Genomic DNA, 26,050 nt, shown 5'->3' with positions numbered 1-26,050 from the left:
TAAGCAGTAGTAGCTCTATCTCATCTAATCTCTCAGGCCTTCAGTGATTTGTTCCTCCTCTGACATCGTTTGTTGGAAACAATCAGGAGACAGCACTGCGTTACGACAGCTGAATTACCAGCTTAGTACTGTGCATGCTGGGATGACAGAACACTGAGCTAATGACAGTCAGCAGGCCAATGAAACCACACAGGAATGAAGCTCAGGAGACGAGATAAGGACGAGAGCAGTATCAACAGCACAAACTACCTGGCACGCAGAATATGCTAACCTTAACTATATTTACTTCCTTTATATTGTGTCCTATCGCCACAACTGGAGGGAGGTAAGATCAGTGAGGGCAAGACTACCATATCATACCATTTCCATTCCCACCATGATGCCCCATACACAATGAAAACTTAATACTGATGATGATATGATGATGGTGGTGGTGATGATGACGATTAAATTATATTCCAAGTATTTCTGAAATAGATCCTTGTAATATTTATTTGCTAGATCACATATCAAAAAATTTCATGTAGCACTCAAAAAGAAGAGGTCTAGTAAGGTATCTACATTCTGGCAATTTAAATTTTGTTTTATTGAAAAAAATTCTGGTTTTGGGATAATAACAAAGTCAACTTTTAAGTGACTAAAATACAAAAAACCCCACAAACCCCTTCTTTTGTTCTTTTCAAAACTTCACACACACATAAGCTAACTGATAAGCTCTATGTGGGTAGATACTACATCTGTCCTATCTACTATTTTATCTTCCTCTTAGCACAATGACTACCACACATGGCAAGTGCTGAATAAATATTTGTGTAAAATGAATGAATAAATCAAGAGGTAAACTTAAAGAACAGGACATTCTCTTTTCTTGGCTTACGGACCTGGCCAATGCAATTTGTGCAATAACCCAAAGGATCAAAATTGTAATTACACAAAAATGGGCTCTTCATTAAGGAAGTCAAGTTTAACAAATAAGGATCCCAGCAGTCAAAAACCTACAACAGTTTTTCTAACAATATTTGGGTGTGACAGAGATAAGTGAAATTTCACCTTATTTATTGAAGTAACCTATCTCCCCTGCAAAGTGATAGCTTAGTGATACAGCTTATTTAAAGTTATGCTTAAAGGAAATGTTATCAAAGTTTATAAGACACTCGGTATGGAGACACAATTATATTTTATCCCTCACTGTATTTATACTCATGTAAAATTTCCCCTCCAAATTTGACTATATACCTTATAATTACTACAGAAAATGTAAAGAAACACATATTTAATACAGTCATTATTATTTACTAAAATGGTAATATTTTCAAAATGGTGACTACTTCAGGCATAAAATTTATAGAACATTTATTTTCTTAAAATAATAAGTTTTTTATGCTTACAGCTGTGTCATCAAAGAGGTTGAGTAAAGAAATTAGAAAGGCCCGTCTGTGTTGGCGGTTTCCACGGATCATGGAGTAAAGGTGTGAACACAAAGCACTAGAAGACTCATCTTGTCTGAAACCCCTTACAGGATCTTTTAGGCAAGTGTTGATTGCCTGTTGTACCTGGTAAGACATCTTCATACCAGCCACTGCTTTCATCTGAAATCAATAAAAGCCTTATTTTTGACATGGAAATTAATTAAGAGTCAAATTAAAAATATACTTTGAGCATTAGAATCAGAAGCTTAACTCCAGTGTTTGGCTTTCTTATTTAAAATAATAAAATCACAGAACACAAGTGCTGGAAAGAATATCAGAGATCATCTATTGCAACTCCCTCATTTTATGCAAGAAAAAATCAAGAATCAGAAGAACTATTACTGCCAAGCTCACACAGTTAGGGATTAGAACCCACGCATCCTTATTTTGAGTCCAGCATGCTTGCTGGACTGTCACCCCTAGCTCAATCTTAAGAGTTAATCTTAAACAAACACCTCTTGTTTAGAAGTAAATACTTCTAAATAAGCCTAGTTGCATGTTTACAAGTAAATACTAAACAAAATATTTTATTCTAGTATGAATAGGGGCAGGACGTTTATCAAGGAAATGGTATACCAAAGAAAGACGTTTAAATTAAGGTTATACAATTTAAAAACACATACATGAATAAATCCAGCATATTTTTTGTCTATTTCCACAAGTTGCTGATCAGCCTTGTTCCTCATAGCTGGTTCCGGGTCTGTTCCCATAGCAATTAAATATGGCACACACTAAAATAAAAATAAAGGCATTCTTTTAGTATAAATAAATAAATAAATAAATAAATAAATAAATAAATAAAGGATTTATAAGACATCACAGTAGTAAAAGCTCTATATGATGATGACATATGTCAAAACTCGCTGTATATCTGGGATATATGTATTTAGCTTTATAGGCATTCTTATATATGTCATGTCTTGGTGTTGTCTTAAAAATGATTAATCTTCCCTTAGATTTATCTTAAAGCAAAAAAAAAAAAAAGCAATGAAGCATCAGCAAAAATACTGATGTGGTGAAATTGAAACAATTTCAGTATGAAGTAAAGTTTCTTTAAACATAAAGAGCTCCTACACTAAGATTATCCATTTAAGATTATGACATCGGGGCGCCTGGGTGGCTCAGCCGTTAAGCATCTGCTTTTGGCTCAGGTCATGATCCCAGGGTGCTGGGATCAAGCCCCTCATGGGCTCCCTGCTCGGTGGGAAGCCTGCTTCTCCCTCTCACACTCCCCTTGCTTGTGTTCCCTCCCTCGCTGTCTCCCTCTGTCAAATAAACAGATAGAATCTTTAAAAAAAAAAAAAAAGATTATGACATATAATACAAATATATAATCCAGTAAGTTTTCAAGGTTGACTGAATTTGCTATGTAAAGATAACATAGGACACAAAGTAATTTGTCTTCCATATTCAAAACTAGGGAAAATATAAATGCATCCACAACAGTGATTTTATGTAGGGCTTTAATGATCAGTCTGATAGCTAGTATTTTGTTAATAGCCATATCCACTGGATTTCTAAAGTCAAGAAATACCAATACTATGTTAAAAGAATCTGAACCAGTGGCGAGACCTGGAAACAATAAACAAACAAACAAAAACCAGCTTAAAAATAAATAAAACCACAGCACTAACTGAAAAGGATGATCACAGATTAAACCCTGAATCAGGGGGAGAAAGTTCATAAAGAATATTACCAGCTTGGGGCACCTGGATGGCTCAGTCGGTTAGGCACCTGACTTTTGGTTTTGGCTCAGGTCATGATCTTAGGGTCATGAGATCCAGCCCTGCATGAGCTCCATGCTCAGTGATGAATTTGCTTAAGATTCTTTTCCTCTCCTCCTCCCTCCCTCTCTGCTCCTGCCCCGGCTTGCACTCTCTCTCTCTCAAATAAGTAATAAATAAAATAAAATCTTTAAAAAATAAAAGAATATTACTGGCTTAACTGACAAAATCTGAAAATGGACTGTATATGTTAAATCTCCTGAATTTGATGACTGCGTTATGGTTTTGTAAGAGAAATGTCCTTGTTCTTAGAAAATGTATATAAGCTGAAGTGTTCAGACGTAAAGAATTATTGTGATATCTCAAAATTACTATCAAATGATTTAGAAAGAAGTGTGTGTATGAAGAGAGAGATAAGGCAAATGTAGCAAAATGTTAACAAATGCTGAATGAATACAGGTGAAGAGAACATAAGGGAGTTTGCTGTACACTCTTGAAATATTTTTGTAAGTATGAAATTTAAAACAAAAGTTTAAAAAAGCAAATATAATAATAAAGAGTATAACCAACTAAGGCCATTCAGAATACCAGCAAAGAGTCCTAAGTATCACAAAAACTCAACATACTACTGTACATTTTATTATGTAATCTTGATGATGATGACCCTAAGTCAGGAACTGGCTAAATATTCATTAGTGTGTTTTATCTCAGGACATAGGAAAGAACATAGCATATTCACATATAGCATGTTTTAGGAAAACCTCTATAACAAATAGCCAAAATAAAAATTTTAAAGGATACAGGCTTTTGGTTATTTAATAAATTCCCTTCTGTAGCCTATAGTCCTCTCCTGAACATGTCAGATGGATGGTGTAGACACTACTACATCAGCATTAGCTGCCAATCCTTAGTGACACTGATATGTCTTTATTATGTCAGTTAGTCCTTACATCAATGCTTTGAGGTATTAGGTAGCTGATACTACCCCCAATTTACAAACGAAGGAACTGAACTTAGGTAATATAATTTACTTTTCTACGGACTAAAACCCACCCTGCTTAATAGTTAGAGAATACTCTTAACCCCAGTTAACTCTCCTGACATTACAAGGCTATTGGTTCTTAGGGATAAGAGTCAATATGGATTAAAACAAATCATCCCTACTTAGAAAATTGATTCCAAGTTCATATTCTACCAGTATAAATTGGAAATTTGTTCAAGAGCAAAATTACAAATAGATGGATATTTTACAGTAATGACAACCTAGGAGATGGATTCTTAAGCATTTAGGACAAAAAACAAGTAAGATGAATAAAGTACTATTCTTTAATCACAATGTCATCAAATGGTAACAAATTTGGTTCTTTTAGTAAGTGCTGCCACTGTAAAATATACTTACCTGAACTGGATGAATAAGACCTTGGTTTAGGGTCAATGCAATGACATTCAGGGCAAAATGGCGTACACTTGATTGGGTGTGAAAAAATGCTTCCAGCACCTGTTTGAGGTAAAGCTGCATGATGGAACTGCTCATCCCTGAGGATACATCACCCATTTCTTTTAGATCTTCCTGTTTTGCAACTTTCTTCCCTACAAAAGGAAGTAAACATACTAAGAACATGTATATTAACTTTATGAAATACACCAAAATACATTGCAACCAAAAGCACAAAAACAACAGCTGGTGCTCTGGCTGAATGGCTCTTGATCTTTTCTGTGAGTATGTCTCTGTCAGAGGCACCTTTGAGAGAACCTGAGGACTGTAATCTCTATCCTCCTGCAAAATGTTAATGTCTGCACATACATTAAATTTTAAAAACTATTTTAGGCAGTTTATAAATACCCTAAAGGCTAGCTATGGACTTAAGGACTGTTCTTTAACAGAATTTCTTCATATAATAGATAAGGAAATTCAGGTGTCTGGATTAAAAAACAGAGAGTATTCTAACTGTAGCCACACTGTGAAATTCAAAAATAAATTTTTCCTTACAGTCTCTATCTGCTTGTTGCATCCTTGTATCCTCTTCTTGTAGGTAGGTCTGGAGGTTTTTTAACACTTGTATTTTTAAATTTACTGAAGAGTTCTTATCAGATAAAATGTTATTATATAGATTTTTCACCTCTTGCTCAAACATTAGACTTGGATGCTGAATAAAGGCAAATCCTAAAAAGAGAAAAAAAAAATCTTGATATATTCATATTAAAATTAAACATAATACTTAATGAAAATGTTGATAAATTATATAAGAGCTCCTTATTTCAAAAATTAAAACTTAAAATGACTGGAAGAATATATATGCTAGTGGCCTTACCCAGAGAAGTATTAGAGCAGGTACTTCTTTCCCCATGAATTAAAAACAAGAAATTGCATTTCAAAGGAGAATTTCACACAAGAGGAAACCTTGAGGAGGGAGCAGGGCCTAGTGGCTAGGGGAGTGGATTAGGAGTCAGGTGTCTTGGGTTCTATTCCTGGTCCACCACTGACTTGTAGTGTGACCTTGGGTGAGTCACATAATCTCTCTGTGCCTCAATTCTCCATCTGTAAAATGGGGACAATAATATTTACCACCCACCTACCTCAAAGGGATGTTTTCAGGATTTAAGAGGTAAAGTCTGCAAACATTTTTAGATCCCTAGCAGAAGGTACTACATTGGCATTATTAAAAAATATTTATCCATTTGATGAAACAGAGTAATTCCAGAATAAACTAGAGCTAACAATATCTTCCATTTATTTTTTATGGCATTATAATGAAGCCACAATGCTGAATCCTATAACCATAAGTTATTAAGTAGCAAAATAATACTATTCATGTTTATTTATACAAAACGCTTATTTACGTAAGATAAGATGAAGATCCTTAATGATAGCAAGTATTACTGATGCCAAGTAACAAACTAAACTCAAAGCATAGAGTGATCAGATAACTAATCCAAGGTCACACAGTATAATATATTAACTATGGCCCAAGCAAGATGTCATTTATTAACTGGTCTAGAGGCACTATTTTCTACATAATGCTACTTTTTCAAGTTAAAATGTGCACTATTTGTTCTCTGAATTAACATTGTAAGTTTTGCCACTTCATATAACTTATGTCCAGACTGAACATTACAAGGTACACATTTGGCTTGAAGGTAACACTGCACCAATATAACTCCCTAAAGTAAGTGATTCTGAATTTTTAGTAATTTGCTATACGTAATTTTCTAAAAGGGATGAAGGAGGAATAAGATACTAAGATTTAAGTTTATTTAAAGAAATCAGTAAATATTTAGTGAGGTCTGGGTAACTAAAAATTTATTACTCACTTTTGTTCAAAAGACTAATGTAAACAACTGCTCATGCATATTAAATTATGAAACTTGTTAATGCTACCAAAATACAGTTTCTCTGATGAACAGAGAAGTTATATGACTTGCTCAAGATCACGCAGAAAGTCACTGGCTGAGCCAAGAATGGAACCCAGGTGTCTTAACCCCCAGTCCTATATTCTATATACCAAATCCTACTGTGAATAAAAACATATTTAAATAAAACAATAGTTTAGACTCACATTATTGTAAAATTTGTTCAACCTCTCAAACAACCAAAACTATGAAGAAATTTAGACTTAACTTACCCAGACCAATGATGGCTTTTGTTTGTACTTCTTCATCTGAATGTTTTGTAAAATACATCAATAGTTCAAGTACTTTATCCTTTATATTAACCTAAGGGGGAAAAAAACACATTAAAGTGTATAAAGAAGAGTAACTTCGATCAGTTTTCAACCATGAAGGAAAAAAACCTAAAAGCAAACAGTGAGAATTTCTACATGTGAACTTTACTAAAGAATAAATCACAAATAAATTTATAAATCCATAGATTTTAGAACAGTGACATTCAAAATAAAAGTCTGTGACAAGTCTGTGTAAGAATACAAATTAACATACTGTTCCTTCATTGAGAAAATTTAAAAAAACAAAGTCAGCTGCTTACCCAGTGTGCCTACTGTTACAGAGCTGATAGAACTTGTGTTAAGCTTCTTGTTATAAACCAGTAACAAACAGTTTGTAAATCAGATGCTAGTCTGAGGACCATGTCTTGGGGAACGCTGCTTCAAAATTCTCATTAAATCAGACTACTCTAATGCTGCTTTCATCCTCAGTCATTAGTAATTTTCAGTTCACAGGGTCACACAGTCCTATTTTTCATAGCATACTAAGTAATTACATTAGAGTCTTTACCTTACTGTTGCCTTTAAAATCCTCTAGATCAAAATCAAAATGCCGACACAGTGCTCCAACAGTGAAAAGGGATCTGAGAAGTGCTGGTTTGTTTGTTAGAAGGGAGGTGTTATTTGGGTCTTCCTGGTGCTGACTTTTTAATTTTGAAATGGCACCTATTAAGACAAGTAATATTTATTTAAAAGAAACTTTTTATCCTTGAATTACTATCTTTAAATAATTACTACTAAGTTGTTACAATTAAAATTTACTAATGGTTCTAAGTATCACACACACCTAGAATCATGACGGCATACCTTACAGTCTAAAGGAATTAACATAAGAAAAAAAGATATTTAAATTTTATTTTATATAGCAGGTAAAAAACTTATTGACATTTAATATGAGGTAAATTTCTGAAGTAATTATATTGAATTCTTAAGGAAACACAAAAGATACTAGAAAATATTGCCTCTGAGAATGGATCAGAGGACATTCACACCTCTTAAAATTCCCTCAATGCTGTCTTTATCAGATGTTTTTAAAAAGGAGCTAGACAGGGGCGCCTGGGTGGCACAGTGGTTAAGTGCCTGCCTTCGGCTCAGGGCGTGATCCCGGCGTTATGGGATCGAGCCCCACATCAGGCTCCTCCGCTGTGAGCCTGCTTCTTCCTCTCCCACTCCCCCTGCTTGTGTTCCCTCTCTCGCTGGCTGTCTCTATCTCTGTCAAATAAATAAATAAAATCTTAAAAAAAAAAAAACATTAAAAAAAAATAAAAAAAAAATAAAAAGGAGCTAGACATACTACAGGATATAGAAAGATAATATTAAAGCCCAGACACTGAACTTACCATAGTATCTATTGAAACAGGCCCATACAAATTTAAAATTTTGTGTCACTTTATTCACAACTGCCCCAAGACAGCTCACACAATGTTGCACTACCTAAAAGATACAGAAAATGTTACTTTAGACAAAAGTTAACGACAAAGGTAAAAACATGATTTAGTTAGCGTTTATGAATTTTATACCAATCAATGCAGATATGGTAAACTGAATGCTTACAGTCATGCCATATTTGATGATAAGCTTCATTAGATCTTCTTCAATAGTGGCAAGGAAAGTTTCACTTGGATGCTCCATCAGTGGTACAACCAGCTCTAGGATTTTTGCAACATTGCAGATAACCATGAAATCGTTTTGTGTCTACAACGATAAAATCAGTGCTTTATGAATATCAAAAAGCTAACAAGAAACTATATATACCTTTATGTATTTGGCGGTTGAGGTATTACATATGTAAAGTTTCAATTGAAAAAAAAGACTATTAGAAAAGAGCTTTTTTAAGGTATGGAAGGAAGAACATCAGACAGTGTCAGGAGCCTGGATACTAGCTCTGCCGCTAACACTAACATACCATGTAGTATCTGGGTCACCTAATCACAATGCTACAGTTATTCTTTCTTTCCCTAAAATGCAACACAAGCCAATTGTGAACAACGGTGTTTAAATATTAACTATTTTACTAAGATTGATACGGTTTTTAGGATTAGTATTTTTCAAACTGGTGTATGTTAACCTAGAAGTTCTCAACTGGGAGGTGAGTTTGTCCCCACAGGATATTTGGCAATATCTGGGAAATTTTTGGTTGTCACATTAGGGGAGTTGGGGGGTACTACTGGTAACCAGTGGACAGAGGCCAGGAATACTGTGAAGCATCCTACAATGCTCAGAATAGTTCTTGACAACAAAGAATAACCCAGTCCTAAATGTCAATTGTGCTGAGGTTGAGAAGCCTTGTGTTAACGCTTTTTATGATAGATAAAAATATAGAATCCCAGAACTAAGTATAAGACTTATTTTAAAATCTGAAATATTAAATTTTTAATTTTAAAAAAGTTTAGAACTTTGATTAAAAACGAAGCAGTTTTATTAAAAAGATAGGTAGAACATTAAAAAAAAACAAAACCCAAAAGGTTAAAGAATTTACAATAAAGTCTCTTTCAAAAAAAAAAGTTTCTTTCCACCCACTATCCTCCAGTCATCCAGTTCCCCTGCCCTAAGGTAACCAAAGTTACTAGTTATTTTTGCAAAGTAAGGCATTCAACATGTTTTTATCTAGTCAAATTATCACTCTTTAGTCTTAGCAACAGGTTATGGACACTCATTTTGGACTCTGAGCTAATTACCGCTCACTAAATAAAAACGTTCCTACCTTACATTCATCTATCCTTTCAGCATACCCACAAGATTAAATAAAAACGTAAGTAAGATGAATACCCTAAGTAACATAGAAATCCTGTCATTTCCTGCCCTCTCCCACTCCCACCTCTTTAAACAATAGGGGGATGAGTAAAGTGGTCTAGGGATGAAGAGTTTTTGTTAAGATAAATTCATTTGAGAATCACAGCTAAAATTTTACTTTGAAACCACTCTTAACATTTCTGGCCTAGAAAGTCAAGTAAAAAATATAAAGTCTAGAAGAAAAATTCAAAGACAGAAATTGTGAAGGAAAAGAGCAGAATAACATAATACTAAGAAAACTACTTGAAATGACTATAACATAAGGTACTTCAATATCTAAAAAACTTAAGAGTAAAGAGTTTTCAAAAAAGGAAAGAAAAAAAGCTCCACAATTCAAAGGTAAAATGGTCAAATGATACAGTCAAATCACAGGAAATCAAGTACAACTGGTTAATATCACAAAAAAGATGTTCAACATTCTTGGATATCAGGGAAGGTAAAATGAAGCAACAGTGAACTATTCCTTTACACCTAACTGGCAAAAAGTATAAAAATGACATAGACTGTCATATGCTGGTTTTCAAAAAGGCTTTTAAAACACGTCCACTGGCAATTTGGGAAAACCTATTGAAAAACCAAAACCCAAACCCAAAAGAACATTCCCTTAATCTAACAAGTCCATTCCTTAGGATTTATCCCAAAGAAAAAATCACCACCATTTAAAGGTATATGAGTATGGGATGTTTATTAAGGAATTGTTTGTGGTGCCTATCGATAGGAAACAATGTAAAAACCTGCCAAAATGGGAAATGGTTAAACAAATCATAGGACAAACATAAGATGGATAATGTATACATATATAATATGTATACATTAATATGATATGTATATAACATAACTTGATTTTAAAACACTGGTCAACCAGTTATATATGTGTGTGTGCACAATTAGAGAAGCATGGCTATAGTATGTAAGGATACCCCAGGTTGTTCATCCTGAGATAAAGAATAAAGATGGAGGGAGGATACAGAAAACAAAAATTTAAATGTGTCTAACATACAGGAGATGGCCTTATTTATATAAAACTTTGTGTATGTGTATAAAACTTTCCAACATTCATCCTTCCTTTTAGCATACCCACAGGATTAAATAAAAAATATATTTATAGATCCTTTTGTAGTTCATAAGCATGATGACAGGTTGTTCACTGTTAATGTGACATGTGCCTCCCTCAAACCTTGTTACAAACCTCAGCACATTACCTTACATGATTTAAAATAAATATATATGTATTATATATATATGTGTGTACATATATATATACATAAAAATTACACAAAATGTTTTCAAAGTAATCTTGCTTCCAAGCAATATTGGTCCAAATAAGGCCTATTCATGCAAGTTATTATAGACCAGTTCTTAGAAGCAAAGAGACATGGGGTTGAATTCTAGCTTTGGGACCGGTCAGCTGTGTGACACTGGGCAAGTTATTTATATTCTCAAAGCTTCAGTTTCTTATCTGTAAAACTGAAATAATAACGATACCTACTTCACAAGGTCAATGAGATAATGCACGTAAAATTCTTCATAGTACTTGGCACTGTCCTCAATAAATATTAGCTATTATTATTGGCCATAGATTACGTATTAATCAATTTATTTCTGGATCTAATACAAGCCCTAGAGATAGAATTAGGATCTCAGAAGTATTATAAGTTGTTTTTATATATTTATCTTCTGTTACTTTCTGCAGTTAAAATTTCTCAGGTGTTTCATCTAGAACTTGTTAATTTAGATCACCAAAAAATGAGACCATAGCAGCAAAGCAAATCTAGTAGAGGAAAACAGTTAAAATTAGTTCCTTAGGAACACTGGGAACATAGTAAAGTAAAAAAAAACTATTTACATTCTACAGTTTTTAGACTTTCAAAACTTAGTGTTTGTAATAAGCCACTTAACTCACCATGCTGTCATATAAATTGCTGGATTATTTTACATAAGCAATGTTTTATTTGATTTTCGCATTTAATCGTTGAAAAACAGTATATGCGATATTAACTTAAAACAACCACCTAACATCTCTGATATACTAGATTTTCCGTGTTCAACATACTGGTGTATTATAAAATAAATACAATATACTCATAAGAAAATATATTGAAATGACAAATGAAAAGCAAATTTAGAATCCAAAAGACAGTAAATTTCTCAATGACAGGAACTCTGTCTCATTCACCTTTGAGTCTTAGCAATAGTTATAACATTTAGTAAGCATTTACTGAGGGTTTGACCTGAGGAGCTTATGGAGGAAATGAAGCCTAAAAAAAATGATGTCTGTAGATAACTTGCCACAAACATTAGAATACATATTTGAGTACATGACACAGTTGATCAGTCAGTAAAAGTGTGGACAACACAATGCCAATTCTAAGTTTAAAATACTTACTACACGGTAAGAAAGAAAAGTAGGACAGCTCTATACTTACACTACATTTAGTGGTAAGGTATGGCTGCATAGTCATGGCGTGTTTAACCATGAGCTGAGGTCTTATTTTGCTGAATAAGAACAAAGTGGTTATGCAAGCTACCAATCTTCCAGAATTCACACCTTTATTGTCAGAGTCTGGAAAAACAGAAATAAGATACTAAAATATGACAAGGCAGTGGAAATTATACAATTACTTAAATTACTCAATACCACCCCCTGAATTGATTTAGTATATGCTTCAATAAAAGATTAGCATTTCTTATGATACTAGACTTCCTACATTTTTTTCTTTTATTATACATATTACATATATTAAGCATAAAAGACAAAGAGGCTGTGCTATGGAAGGCAAATTTTACACTAAGGGGTGCAGGACTGAAGTTAAAAAGTACAATGGAAGCTAAGTTTAGGGATGGGCTTTTGGGAATAAACATGGTGTTGCTTATATCTAAAAATGGATGGAAGTTAAGTATGGGAAAGTTAGCGAAGGGGGACAAAAACAAATTAGCTGAGGTGATACTGTGTTTGAGTGTACTGGGAAAAAAGAGATGCTACCATGGTAGAAGAATGTTCAGAGACTGGAGTGACAAATTAAGAAGCTGGACCAGTGCTACATCAGAAAGGTAAACAAACTACTGCTCCAGTGGGAGGAAAATGCTGCTAGTTAGGAGAAATAGTAGTTCTTACGAGGCAAATTAGTTTAGAAGAGATTAGCAATTTTTCAACATTGACAACAGTATCACCCTTAAAATCTAGGATAGGCAAAAATAGGGGAAACAGAACTAGTAGATAAACAGAAAAAGAGGTACACATGGAAAATGAAAAAAAATTAAAGAAAAGAAACTGCATATAAAATATAAAGGATATCAACAATTTCCTTAGGTGCCCTAATGGTACCTCTGTAAGGCTCCCAATTCTGGAGAATGACCAAGGCTGACTACTGTTCCTCATCAATGTACATTAGGACTCAGGAAGTAATGTTAGGCTTGGGTGCCTTAAGCAATAGATTATCAATTATTACTTTTATAGTTTTATATAATTATTTACCTATATTCTGATTAATAACTTCAAATTTGTGACTGATAATGTAATAGATAATATAAAATATTAAGTATTTAAGGAATCTGTCAATTTAAAAAATACTAACCATTTTATCTAGCTCGAGATTAAACACATTTATATAACAATTATAAATGATATTAGGAATGTACTACAAATCTTTTAAAAATATTTTTATCATAGTTAAAACAATTTCATTTTGAGAGAAATTTTATATCATTTAAAAGATATCAAACAGTTTTTGGATGAGTACAACTAGCTAAATACACAGTAGCACCTGGACTTTTATATCTGTTCAACATAACATCTAAAATTATATGCTACTCAAAGATGCAGAAGAGATGAGGCCTATGCTTCTATTATACTGCTCTAGATAATCTTAGTCAACCTAAACAATATAATCTAGGATGCAATATCAAACAAAAAAACCCCTTCATTTAAAAGTGAAGTAGTTAATTATTAGGTTAAGCAGAACCAGAAGCAAAATTGAGAAATGTGCCCAAAGTATTTTAAAATATCTTATAAAATCAACTTAATGACCAATATATAAAATGTCTTACCAGCTAGAGATTCCTCATATTTAAGAATGTGCTCAACTAGGTTATCAACAAGTTGAGTACAAGCTTTCTTCACAGGTTTATATGAGGAATCCTCTTCGGACTTCAACAACTATATATGTATATATATAAAAAAAAAAATCCCAGTATAATTATTCATTAGGCAGTAATAATATAAATGCATTAAATGTGTCCATAAAAAGCTTTTCAGTTTGTCATTAACAATTAATATGGAAAATGCAAATAAACAAAAAATATATAGCAAATGTTTTAAAATATCTTATAAACCAGTAATTTATAAATACTTTCAAACAATGTTAGTATGAAGTACTTAAACTACTGTGTGTAGGACCTGAGGTAGGCTATAAGAGAAATCAGAAAGGTGACTTTCCTTAATGCTCAGTGCTAGTTGGATTATTTTAAAGAATTAGAATTCCATTCTTCATTATTTCAAGTCCTTTGATAGCTCAAAAAAAGTATGAGTTAATTACACTTTTTTATATAATTGTAACTTTATCTGAATTGCACCTTCAATTTTGTAATTATAAGACACAAAGCTAGATTTCTGTATTATCCTTTGCCAAATTATTAATAAACAATGTAAGAGAAGTGTTAGGAATGATGAGATGAGGAGAAAAGATCAGTCTAACTACAGCCAAAAAATAAAACCAATTCAAACTTTTATAATCATAGGTCAATTGTAACGTCATCTAAGGTATATTTGTTCTGTTAATACAGACTAGCTAATACAAGTCTGAGATAGTAAAGAAGCTGAAATGAGTATTTGATTTTCATGAAGAATTTCAGTGCTGTCCAATGTAACTTGCTGCAATGATGGAAATGTCTTTATCTGTGCTGTCCAATATGTTTGCCACAAGACATATGCAGCTACTAAACATGTGAAATGCTGCTAGTATGACTGAAGACTTAAAATAAAATAAAAACAAAAATTCAAATTAAGTTAAAAGAACACCTGTGGCTAGTATTGGATAGTTCAAATTTAAACTTTCACTACAATACGAACGGATGATTAAAACAACTGGCAGCAATCAGTATAACACAACACATATGTTGCCCCATCCTCTTCAATTTAAAGAAATAAATAAAAAAAGAGAATTTAAATTTTCAGTTTCAACTCTGTACAGCAAATTCTACTCGTCCTGCTTCATAACTCAATTCCTTAAGCAGTTACTAAAATCGCATGCTAGCCTTTTCCAGGCAGGAGTTGAAAACAATCCCCTCTTATTTTTTCTTTTTCCTCTCTAAGAGATGAAGTATACACAAAAGTATAAATCCTAGATTTTGGCTCATGACACACCATCAATACTGCTATGTGCCCTTTTAATTTGTTTACTTATAAAAATATTGTACTATGAACCCAACTCAAGAACATTTCCATGGACTTTCATTTTCCCAATATGCTCCTTCCCTTATTCCATCCTCCGGTGTCCATTATCAAGGTAACCATTATCAGGAATTTTATAATTTCTTTGCTTAAAAAGATCATGTAAGCTATATACTGTTTATAGTTTTGCCTGATTTTCAACTTTCTAAAAGGTATCATGCTAGATGCAGTCTTTTGGGACTTGCCTTGTTCACTCAACATTATGTCCCTAACTGTAATCCAGGTTGTTGCAAATGACTGTATTTTATTCATTTTAACTGATAAGCAACAGGCTACTGTGTGTCCATATTGCAGTTAATTTAGCTATTCTGAAGACAGGTTAATTACACTTTTTAGTGGCATAATGAGCATTCTTTTGTCTTCTGGCACACATATGCAAGATTTTCAAGAAAATCTTGCATATATACCTTGAAGTGGAACTGCCAGGTCACAGATTATATAATTATTCAACTTTATGAAATAATGCTATATTTTTTCAAATTGGTTGTAGTATTTTCTCCACAGTTTAAGAGATACTGTTTAATCCATCTCTTTTTCATTTGTTATCATCTGACTTCTCAATTTCTGCCATTGAATGAATGTAAAACATAGTCTTGATTTGTATTTTCCATATTATTAATGAAGCTGAACAATGTATAGGCCGTATGTACTATTTCTTGTATGAAATGCCTATTCCTGACTTTTACTTATTTTCCTACTGGGACTCCTGCCTTATGCTGGTTTGTAGAAGAGGAGTTCTTCACATGTTCTTAATAATGATCCTTTTTTACATGTTATATGTGTGTCAAATATCATTTCCCAGTTTGTGACTTGTGTTTTTGCTTTAAGATGTCTTTTGATTAAAAAATGTACTTCCTTTCAACACACTGAAATTTATCAATCTTTTAAGGTTAATGGTTTTGGAACTTGTTTAAGAAATCTTTCCCTACAGAAAGGTAAAAAATATATTCACACATATTATCCTCTAAAGACTTAAAAGATTTCCTTTAATCTATATGGAGGTGATTATTGAGTTGAAGTAGGAATCTTTTTTTTTTTTTAAGATTGATTTATTTATTTGAGAGAGAGAATGCGCGCACACGTGGGTGCGGGGTAGGGGCAGAGGGAGAGGGAAAATATCAAGTAGGCTCCCCACTGAGCACGGAGCCTGACATGGGGCTCGATCTCACGACCCAAGAGATCATGACCTGGGCACAGACCAAGAGTCAGACACCTAGCCAACTGAGCTACTGAGGGATCCCAGAAGTAGGAATCAATTCTCAAAAAAAAAAAAAAAAAAAGCCTTTTGGATAGCCAATTGTCTCGGCCCCATTTACTGAGAACTCCATTCTTTCCCCATTAATTGCAGTGCCACTTCTATTTTATAGTAAGTATATCCTAAATACATGGAGGCTTATTTCTTGAGCTCTCCATCTTGTTCTGTTGGTCTATTTAGTACCACACTAACTACTGCATCTTTAAAAATAAGTCCTTACACTTGGTAAGGCAAGTCAGTTCTCCTGCATTTTCAGAAATGACAATTATTTTTAGTTCTCTGCTTTTCCACATACATTTTACAATCACCTCATCTGATGACTATTTTTTCTTTTGTTATGGTTTTTGTTTTGTTTTGTTTTAAGCAGGCTCCACACCCAGCATGAGGCTTGAACTCACGACCCTGAGATTAAAAGGAGCATGTTCTACTAATAGAGCCAACCAGGTACCCCTTGACGACTATTTTTTTTTATCTTGGTGAGATCTCTCAACATATTCCCATTTTGCATGATTTTCATTTTAGGTTTATAGTTATCTTCTGTCAGATTTTATTCCTAGTTTATTAGAAGTTATCATTTGAAGTTTTTAAATTTTATCAAAAATTTTTCCTGTGTTCCTTGGAACGATTACTTATTTCTTCTTCTTTAATGTTAAATCATACACACATACTGATGTTATATCAGCCTTATGGTTATATATGCATAAATGCATGTATATACACATACATATGTATACATACACACATATCTTTATCCATCTTACTTTTGACATATTTCAAAGTAAACTGTAAACAGTATACTCCTTTTTTCCCTTTGAGATAAAAGTTACACAAAATGAAATGTACACATGTTCAGTGTTCCTTTGCTCAGTTTTGTTAAGTGCATTCACCATTAGAACTCAAACTCCTATCAAGATAGAGAACAGTGATCTACATCTTTAGCTTATATCAGAATCACCTAGAGAGACTATAAAATATAGAATGGTGGGCCCACCCTCAGAATTACTGGGGTAAAGCCTTAGAATTCATATTATCTAACAAGTTGCAGGTAATCTCAGTAACTTTTAGAACCACTGATAGGGACTACTACCATCCTTGAAAGTTCCCTCATGTTACTTCCCAGTCAATCCCTGAACCCCTGCAATCACTCTTCTGAGTTTTTCCAATACAGATGAATTTTGCCTCTCCTAGAATTTCAAATAAATGGAATCAGAACATGTACTCTTTCGTGTAAGGCTTCCTTCACTCTGCATAATGTTTTTATTATTCACCTAAGTTGTACGTATCAACAGTTTGTTCCTTTATGATGTGGAATACTATGAAACTGTGTGGATATATCAGTATTTTTACCCATTCACTGGTTGATGGAGAGACAGTATTTGACTATAAACAAAACCAAATTGCTCCTTCAACAGTTTACTTAGAAATCTACTCAGCTAAATATCCAATTTCACGCTTGATGTTCTACCTTTCACAAAACACTAGAAGAACACAATTCAGCCAAGTTCTTTGCCACTTTATAACACTACTTTTTCTCTGATGTCCAATAGCATGTTTCTCATTTCCATCTGAGACCCCATCACAATGGCCTCTACTGTCATAATTTCTACCAACATTCTGTACATGGTTATATGTATTCTCTAAGAAGACAAAAGCCTTCTCTACAGCTTCTTTTCTCTCTGAGCCCTCACCAGAACTGCCTTTCAGTGTCTCTTGAAATATCAGCTTTTTCTAGCATGCACATCAAAACTCTTCTAGTCTCTACATATTATCCAATTCCAAAGCCACTTCCACATTGTTTTCAGCGCCATCCTACTTTTTGGTTCCAATTTCTGTCTTAGCTTGGGCTGCTATAACAAATACTATAGACAAGGTGGCTTAAACAGAAATTTATTTCTCATAGCTCAGGAAGTTGGGAAATTTGAAACCAAGGTGCCAGCATCTTCTAGTGAAGATCCTTTTCCTAGCTTGCAGATGACGGTCTTCTTGTCATATCCTTATACAGCAGAGAGCAGAGAGAGATCATCTCTGCTGTGTCTCTTCTTAGAAGGGCACTAATCTGATTCACAAGGGCTCCACCCTCATGACCTAATCATCTCCCAAAGGCCCCACCTCCTAGTATCACACTAGGGATTAGGCTTCAACATAATGAATTTTGGAGATACACAAACATTCTGTGCACAGCATTCTCTGAGAAATTGGAGAAAAGGAAATGATCAGACCTTTTAGGGATTATTAGATGCTGGTTCTGAACTGGCACTATTTCCAGGAGGCCCTAAAGATCACTATGGCCCACTGGTCAGAGCAGGGGTGGGATCTGAAGGTCAGGTGGTCAATGGAGGTGTAACTCTGGTCTGTTTCATACGGAGTCCAGTGGGTTCCCAAACACATCCTGTGATTGTTTCCCAGCACCAAAATGCAAAATTGGAATAGATATACTCGGCAGCTGACAGAATCCCCACACTCGTTCTTTGATCCATGCAGTGCGGGTTATTATGGTGGGAAAGGGCAAGTGGAAGCCATGAGGAATGCTTCTACCCAGGAAAATAGTATATTGAAAGCAATACATTATTGGAGGGGCTGTCAAGATTAGTGCTATCATCAAAGACCTGAAGGATGCAGAGATGGTAATTCACACCACCTTCTCATTCAGCTCACTTATTTGGCCTGTGCAGTAGACAGATGGATCCTGGGGAATGGCAGTGGATTAGCATAAGCTTAATCAGGTGGTGACTCCAACTGCATCTGCGGTACCATACAAGGTATTACTCGAGCAAATTAATAGTTTCCCTAGTTGCCTGGCACCTTCTGGCAGATGCCTTTTTCTCCATTCCTGTCAAAGGCTTACCAGAAGCAGTTTGCTATCAGCAGACAAGGCAAGCAATACACTGTACTGCCCTACCTCAGGCGTATATTAACTCTCTAGCCCTATGTTATAATTTAGTTTGCAGGATCTTGATTACCTCTTCCTTTAATAAGATTATCACACTGTTTCATTACACTGATGGTACGATGCTGACTGTACCTAGCGAGCAAAAAGTAGCAACCACTTTAGACTTACTGATAAGACTTGTGTCAGAGGGTAGGGAAATAAACCCAACAAAAATTCAGGGATCTTCTACTTCCGTGAAATTACTAGGGTCCTAGGTGGTGTGGGGTATGTTTGGAGATCCCTTCTAAGGTAAAGGATAAATTGTTCCATCTGGCCTCTCCTATATATAACCAAAAAGAGAGGCACAATGGCTAATGGGCTTTGGACTTTAGAGGCAACGAATTCCTCTTTTGGGTGTATTACTCTGGCTCATTTACTGAGTGACCTGAGATGCTGCTTGTGCTGAGTGGAGTCCAGAACAGAAGAAGGCTGTGCAAAAGATCTGGGCCGCTGTGCAAGTTGCTCTGCAGCATGGGTCAGACGACCCAGTAGATCTAAAGGTGAAGTGTCAGTGGCAGAGAGGAATGCTGTTTGGAACCTTTGGCAGGACCCCATAGATGGAATGCATGCAGTACAAACCCTTAGGATTTTGGAGCAAAGTCTTTCCATCCTCTGTGGATAACTACTCTCCTTTTGAAAAAGAGCTCTTGGCCTTCTACTGGGCCTTAGTAGATACTGAATGCCTAGCCATGGGTCACCACACTACCATGCCATTTGAGTTGCCTATGATGAACTGGGTATTACTTGACCCCCCAAGAACCCCTGTGTGTGTAAGCACAGCAGCACGTCATCATCAAATATAAGTGGTATGGGTGAGAGTGACTGGGTGAGAGCAGGCCTAAGGGCCCAAGTGTGTAAGCACAGCAGCACGTCATCATCAAATATAAGTGGTATGGGTATAAGTGACTGGGTGAGAGCAGGCCTAAAGGCCCAAGTAAGTTACATGAGGAAGCAGCCCAAACGCCTGCTCATTCCTGCCTACTCTCTTCCAGGCTGTACCTATGGCCTCATGGGGAGTTCCCTATGATCATCCCTATGATCAACTGACAGAGGAGAAGAAGACTTAGGCCTGGTTTACAAATGGGTCTGCACAATATACAGGACCATTCCAAAGTGGACATCTGCAGCACTACAGCCCGTCTGGAACATCCCTGAAGGAATGGTGAAGGGAAAGTCCTCCACTAGGCAGAACTTCTGAGTAGTACACTTGGCCATTCACTTTGTTTGGAAGAAGGAATGACCAGATATGTGACTATACATCAATTCATGGGCTGTAGCCAATGGTTTGGATAGATGGTTAGGGACTCGGAAGGAAGAGGATTAGAAAGTTGGGGACAAGGAAATTTAGAAAAGAGGCATGTGGATAGACATCTCTGAATGGGCAAAAAATATGAGGATATTTATGTCCCACATGAATGTTCACCAAAGGATGACCTCAGCAGAGGAAGATTTAAATAATCAAGTGGATAGGAAGACATATTCTGTAGGTAACTTCTCTGAGGATATCAGCCTCTTTCCCCAACTACTCTTATTGCTCAATAGGCTGATGAACAAACTGTCCATGGTGGCAGGGATGGAAGTTATACATGGGCTCAGTGACACAGACTTCTATTCATCAAGGCCAGTGTGCTATGGCCACTGCTGAGTGCCCAACCTGCCAGCAGTAGAGACCAACACTGAGTCCCTGTTATGGAAAAGCCAGCTATCTTGTGAGCAGGTTGATTACACAGGACCATTTTCATAATGGAAGGGGCAGCATTTTGTTCTTACTGGAACACTTACTATGGATACATACTTGCCTTCCCTGCATGCAGTGCTTCTGCCAAAACAACCACCTGTAAATTTATTGCCTTATTTACTGTCATGATATTCTACACAGAATTACTTTTGATCAATGAAGCAAGTGGACTGATAGAACATGGAATGGACTTTTGAAGAGCTGCATATAGCGCCAGATAGGTGGCAATATCTTGCATGGCTGCGGCAAGATTCTCCAGAAGGCTCTATATGCTCTGAATCAGCAACCAATATTTGGTGCTATTTAGCCCGCAACCAGGATTCACAGTCCAGAAGTCTGCAAGGAGTGGAAATGGGAGTGGCATCACTCACTATTACCTCTAGTGACCCAGTAGCAAAACTTCTGCTTCTGTCAACTTTATGCTCTGCTGACCTAGAGGTCTTAGTTCCAGAAGGAGCTCTCACCAGGAGACACAACAACGATCCCACTGAACTGGAAGTTAAGATTACCACCCAACTACTTCAGGTTCCTCCTGCCTCTGAATCAACAGGCAAAGAAGGGAATTAGGGTACTGGCTGGAGTGACTGATCCTGACTACCAAAGAGAGACTGGACTACTACTGTACAATGGCGGTAAGGAAGAGTGTCTGGAATATAGGACACCCCTTAGGGCAACTCTTAGTATTACCATCTCCTGTGATTAAGGTCAATGAAAAACTACACCAACCCAACCCAGGCAGGACTACTAGTGGTACAGACCCTTCAGGAATGAAATTATGGGTCACCTCACCATGAACCAAGACCAGGTGAGGTCCTTGTTGAAGGCAAAGGAAATAAACAGTGGGCAGAAGAAGGCAGCCAATGACTACACTGCAAGGAATAGAAACAAAAACTTTGTCATGAGCATTTCCTACTTATATTGTTATGAATACATTAGTGTGTGTGTGTGTGTGTGTGTGTGTAGGGAGGGATGGGGGGAAGGAGAGAGGAAAGAGCAAATAATTTTTTCCGCTCTTACTCTCTTACAATAAAATGTAAGATGTACTGACTTCATATCATAGTATATTTAACTTATGGGATATCAAGGAGAAGAGTAAATATCACTCAAGGACTTAATTTTTTCTCCTGGGAAAGAGGTTAGTGCATTTTCGATTATATGCAGGATAGCTGTATCATGTTAGGTGGAACTATCACCTTGTTACTGTTTTTTGGAAATGAAATATGGTTTAAAGAGATATATATATAGGTGCCAAGTTGACAAGATGGATTTATGATGGTTAATTTTACATGTCAGCTTGACTGGGCCACAGAATGCCCAGTGATTTGGCTAAATATTACTTCTGGATATTGGGGAGGACGTTTCTAGATGAGATTCACATCTGAATTGGTGGACTCAGTAAAGCAGATCATCCTCTCCAATTTGGATGGGTATCACACAAGCCATTGAGGGCCCGAATACAACAAAAGGTGGAGGAAGGAAGAAACCTATTATTCTCTGTCTGAGTTGGGACATCAGTTCCCTCTTGCACTCCAACTGGGATTTATACCACTGGCTACCCTGGTTCAGGCCTTCAGACACAGGCTGAACTACACCAGTAGCTCTTCTGGACTTCTAACTTGCAGACAGCAGATTTTGGGACTTAAGAGCCTCCACAATTGCATGAGCCAATTCCTTATAATAAATCCTTTTCTTTCTCCTCTCAGTATCCTGTTGGTTCTGTTTCTCTGGAGAACCCTAGTACATGTCCCTTTCATGTCAATCCCTGGCCCCTTGCAACCACTCCTCTGAATTTTTCCAATAGAGGTTAGTTTTTGCCTCTCCTAGAACTTTATATAAATGGAATAAGAATACATACTCTTCTGTGTAAGTCTTCTTCACTCTGTGTAATGTTTTTATTATTCATCTAAGTTGCTGTATGTTTCAGTAGTCTCTTCCTTTAAGAGGTGGAGTACTATTAAATTACACGAATATATTAATTTTCCTATTCATGCATCGGCTGATAAAGTATTTGACTGTAAACTTTGAGGAAATCTTGTTTTAGATTACAAAGGCCAGGAACATATGAAATATAGGTTATTCAAGTTTTTTCACTGCCTGTATTCCTTTTTAAAGATTTTATTCATTTATTTGAGAGAGAGAGAAAGCAAGCAGGTGTGCTTGAGAGAGCACACATGGGGGATGGGAGGGGTAGAGGGAAAGGGAGAAGCAGACTCCCACCTGAGCAGGGAGCCCGACAGACGTGGGGCTTGATCCCAGGACCTTCGGATCATGACCTGAGCCTAAGGCAGACACTTAACTGACTGAGCCACCTATATGCCCCACCTGTATTTTCTTATAAACTAAAAAAGGACCATAGTCTTGGTTTATAAGCAATGAAAATGAGTGTCACTGGAAAATCAATTCAATTTTTGTGTACCTATCATAGGGATATGATAGTAGTTTAATTAGACTACTTTATAGAAATAAAAAAATACAAGAACTTTCATGATGGAAATTTTTCTTTCACATGCTATTGAAAAATGGCAAAAAAAAAACCCTCTACGAATTCATTAAAAGTCATAAAACTATGAATTCATTAAAGGTTATGAAGGCAATGAATCTGCATACATTTAAAGTGTGTGTGTGTGTGTGTATATAACATACTAACAAAACTATTTAGTTGGACAGTTTGGTGCATGTCTGAATTTGAAGCTATTTCATAGTACTGTAAGTTTCCTTCAAAAAACCCCCACATTCCATGAGCTGGGAATCAATGATCCATAAGAAACTCACTCAACACAGAAATAATAAAAATGAGAAATAGTGGAAACTGGATGGAGTGGAATGTGTACATGAGCTCATGTGGAAATAGTTGAAGTGTGCTAATTCTTCTTCTTTTTTTTTTAAGATTTTATTTATTTATTTGACAGAGAGAGAGAGCACAAGCAGGGGGAGCAGGAGAGGGAGAAGCTGGCTCCTCACTGAGCAGAGAGCCCGATGTGGGGCTCAATCCCAGGACTCTGGAATCATTACCCAAGAAGAAGGCAGACACTTAACCAACTGAGCCACCTAGGCTCCCTAAGTGTGCTAATTATTCTTAAAAAAAAAAAAAATTAAATTTTTTTTTTAAACTCTACCCCCAGCGTGGGCTCAAACTCACAACCCCAAGATCAAGAGCTGTATGCTCCACCGACTGAGCCAGCCAGGCATACTCATGTGTACTAATTATTCTTGACTCTAGAATTTCCAATGATTCTAACAGTCCATTCTCTATATTCTTCCTAGCCTCTCTTAAAAGTTATGCATACATGTTGTTATAACTGCTAAGAGTGGTTATGTCTCTGTTACATGCATCTATAATACTTTTAAGCCTCATTTCTTTCATTAAATTCTGCTAATGACTGTATCACAAAGTCACAGTGTCATTGATAAACTAAACTGTTGTCAGAAACTAAAGTAAAATTAGACAACAGGGAGAAAGGACTGAATGAACAACTAGAAAGTAAAGATATAAAGAACAGAGAACTTATTAAGACATTATAAATCTAGTCCTCTCCTTTCTGCCTCTAACTTGCCAATAATACATATGGATATTATCTTAGATCCTTTTTTGGAATACTAAATAATGACATTTCTGATAGCTACAATTAATTAATTCTCACATATTGTAATTATCAGATGAAACATGTGGTTGTAGAGTCTTTTAAAAATTATTACGTCCCATCCGGAATGGATGACATAAATATAACTAAGATGGTCACAATGCTTAGTAATATAGAGCTAATTATTTGACTTAGGGGGGAAATGATACCAAATATATTTTGTAAAATTACAAAATAAAACATGATATATTGAAGATGATTTAGGAAGAGAACCTAAGATATTATAGACTGAAGAGCATAAGCAAATACCATGAAGAAGTTTAAAAAAGGCATCTTAAAAAATTTTTTAAAAGCAACATATTACTGCATACCATCAGATGGCTGAAGTTAAAAAGAATGACAAAACCAAGTATTGGTGAGAATGCAGAACAACTGGAACATTGCTGGTGGAAACACAAAATGGTTCAGCCATTTTGGAAAGAGTCTGGCAGTTTCTCACTCACAACATGACCCAGGAATCACACTCATACAAATTTACTCAAGAAAAATAAAAACACACATCCACAGAAAAACTTCCACACACACATTCATGGCATCATTATTCAGAAAAGTCTAAACCGGAAACATAAATCCGTAAGTTTTTGAGTTCATAAAGAAATTACCATACATCTGAACTACTGATAATAGTCAGCAAAAAAATAATATACCAGCAACACTCTACTAACTAAAAGAAATCAAACACAAAAAAACTACACGCTGTATGATTCCACTGATACGAAATTCTACAAAAGGTATAACTGTAGTGACAAAAAGTAGAGTGGTGGTTTCCTAGGGCCAAGAGAAGAGGACCGACTACAGAGAGGCACAAAGAAGCTTTTAAGGGTGACTCAAGGGTGCCTCAAGAAAACAATTTTGGTTGACGGTTCAAAAATATCATTAAACATACAGAAGTAAACAGAAACAAATGGACTGAACTAGACAGTAGATTGTTGATATAATCAAACAAAAAATTTATTTCAAGAAGGGCTTTTAGGGGCGCCTGGGTGGCTCAGTCATTAAGCATCTGCCTTCGACTCAGGGTGTGATCCCAGAGTTCTGGGGTCGAGCCCCGCATCAGGCTCCTCCGCGAGAAGCCTGCTTCTTCCTCTCCACTCCCCCTGCTTGTGTTCCCTCTCTTGCTGGCTGTCTCTCTCTCTCTGTCAAATAAATAAATAAAATCTTAAAAAAAAAAAAAAGAAGGACTTTTAATGGGGTGCCTGGGTGGCTCAGTCAGTTGAGTGTACAACTCTTGATTTTGGTGTAGGTCATGATCTCAGGGTTGTGAAATGGAGCCTGCTTAAGATTCTCTCTCCCCCTCTGGCCCTCCACCCACTTCAAAAAAAAAAAAAAAGAA

General features: G+C 35.7%; 1 protein-coding gene and 1 non-coding gene across 5 annotated transcripts in view; one reads left to right on the top strand and one right to left on the bottom strand.

Moving 5' to 3' along the window:
- NIPBL (NIPBL cohesin loading factor) overlaps nt 1-26,050 on the bottom strand; it is a 188,463-nt gene that overhangs the window by 9,172 nt on the left and 153,241 nt on the right. For all 4 annotated transcript variants that reach the window (XM_026506828.4, XM_026506827.4, XM_044387039.3 and 1 more), the window contains 10 exons: nt 13,753-13,861; nt 12,132-12,268; nt 8,467-8,607; nt 8,253-8,346; nt 7,424-7,578; nt 6,817-6,907; nt 5,184-5,357; nt 4,593-4,783; nt 2,093-2,200; nt 1,389-1,589 (listed from right to left, as the gene is read on the bottom strand). In XM_026506828.4, coding sequence (XP_026362613.1) covers nt 1,389-1,589; nt 2,093-2,200; nt 4,593-4,783; nt 5,184-5,357; nt 6,817-6,907; nt 7,424-7,578; nt 8,253-8,346; nt 8,467-8,607; nt 12,132-12,268; nt 13,753-13,861 — 1,401 coding nt within the window. The remainder of the gene's footprint in view (nt 1-1,388; nt 1,590-2,092; nt 2,201-4,592; nt 4,784-5,183; nt 5,358-6,816; nt 6,908-7,423; nt 7,579-8,252; nt 8,347-8,466; nt 8,608-12,131; nt 12,269-13,752; nt 13,862-26,050) is intronic.
- On the top strand, nt 10,814-10,918 carry LOC113260989 (small nucleolar RNA U13). Its single transcript, XR_003318210.1, has one exon. It is a non-coding gene; the product is annotated as a small nucleolar RNA U13 (small nucleolar RNA).

This window comes from Ursus arctos, unplaced genomic scaffold (genome assembly GCF_023065955.2).
Source record: "Ursus arctos isolate Adak ecotype North America unplaced genomic scaffold, UrsArc2.0 scaffold_15, whole genome shotgun sequence".
Taxonomy (NCBI): Eukaryota; Metazoa; Chordata; class Mammalia; order Carnivora; family Ursidae; genus Ursus; species Ursus arctos.
Note: the sequence above shows the minus strand (reverse complement) of the source record. Positions and strands in the feature narration are given on the sequence as shown.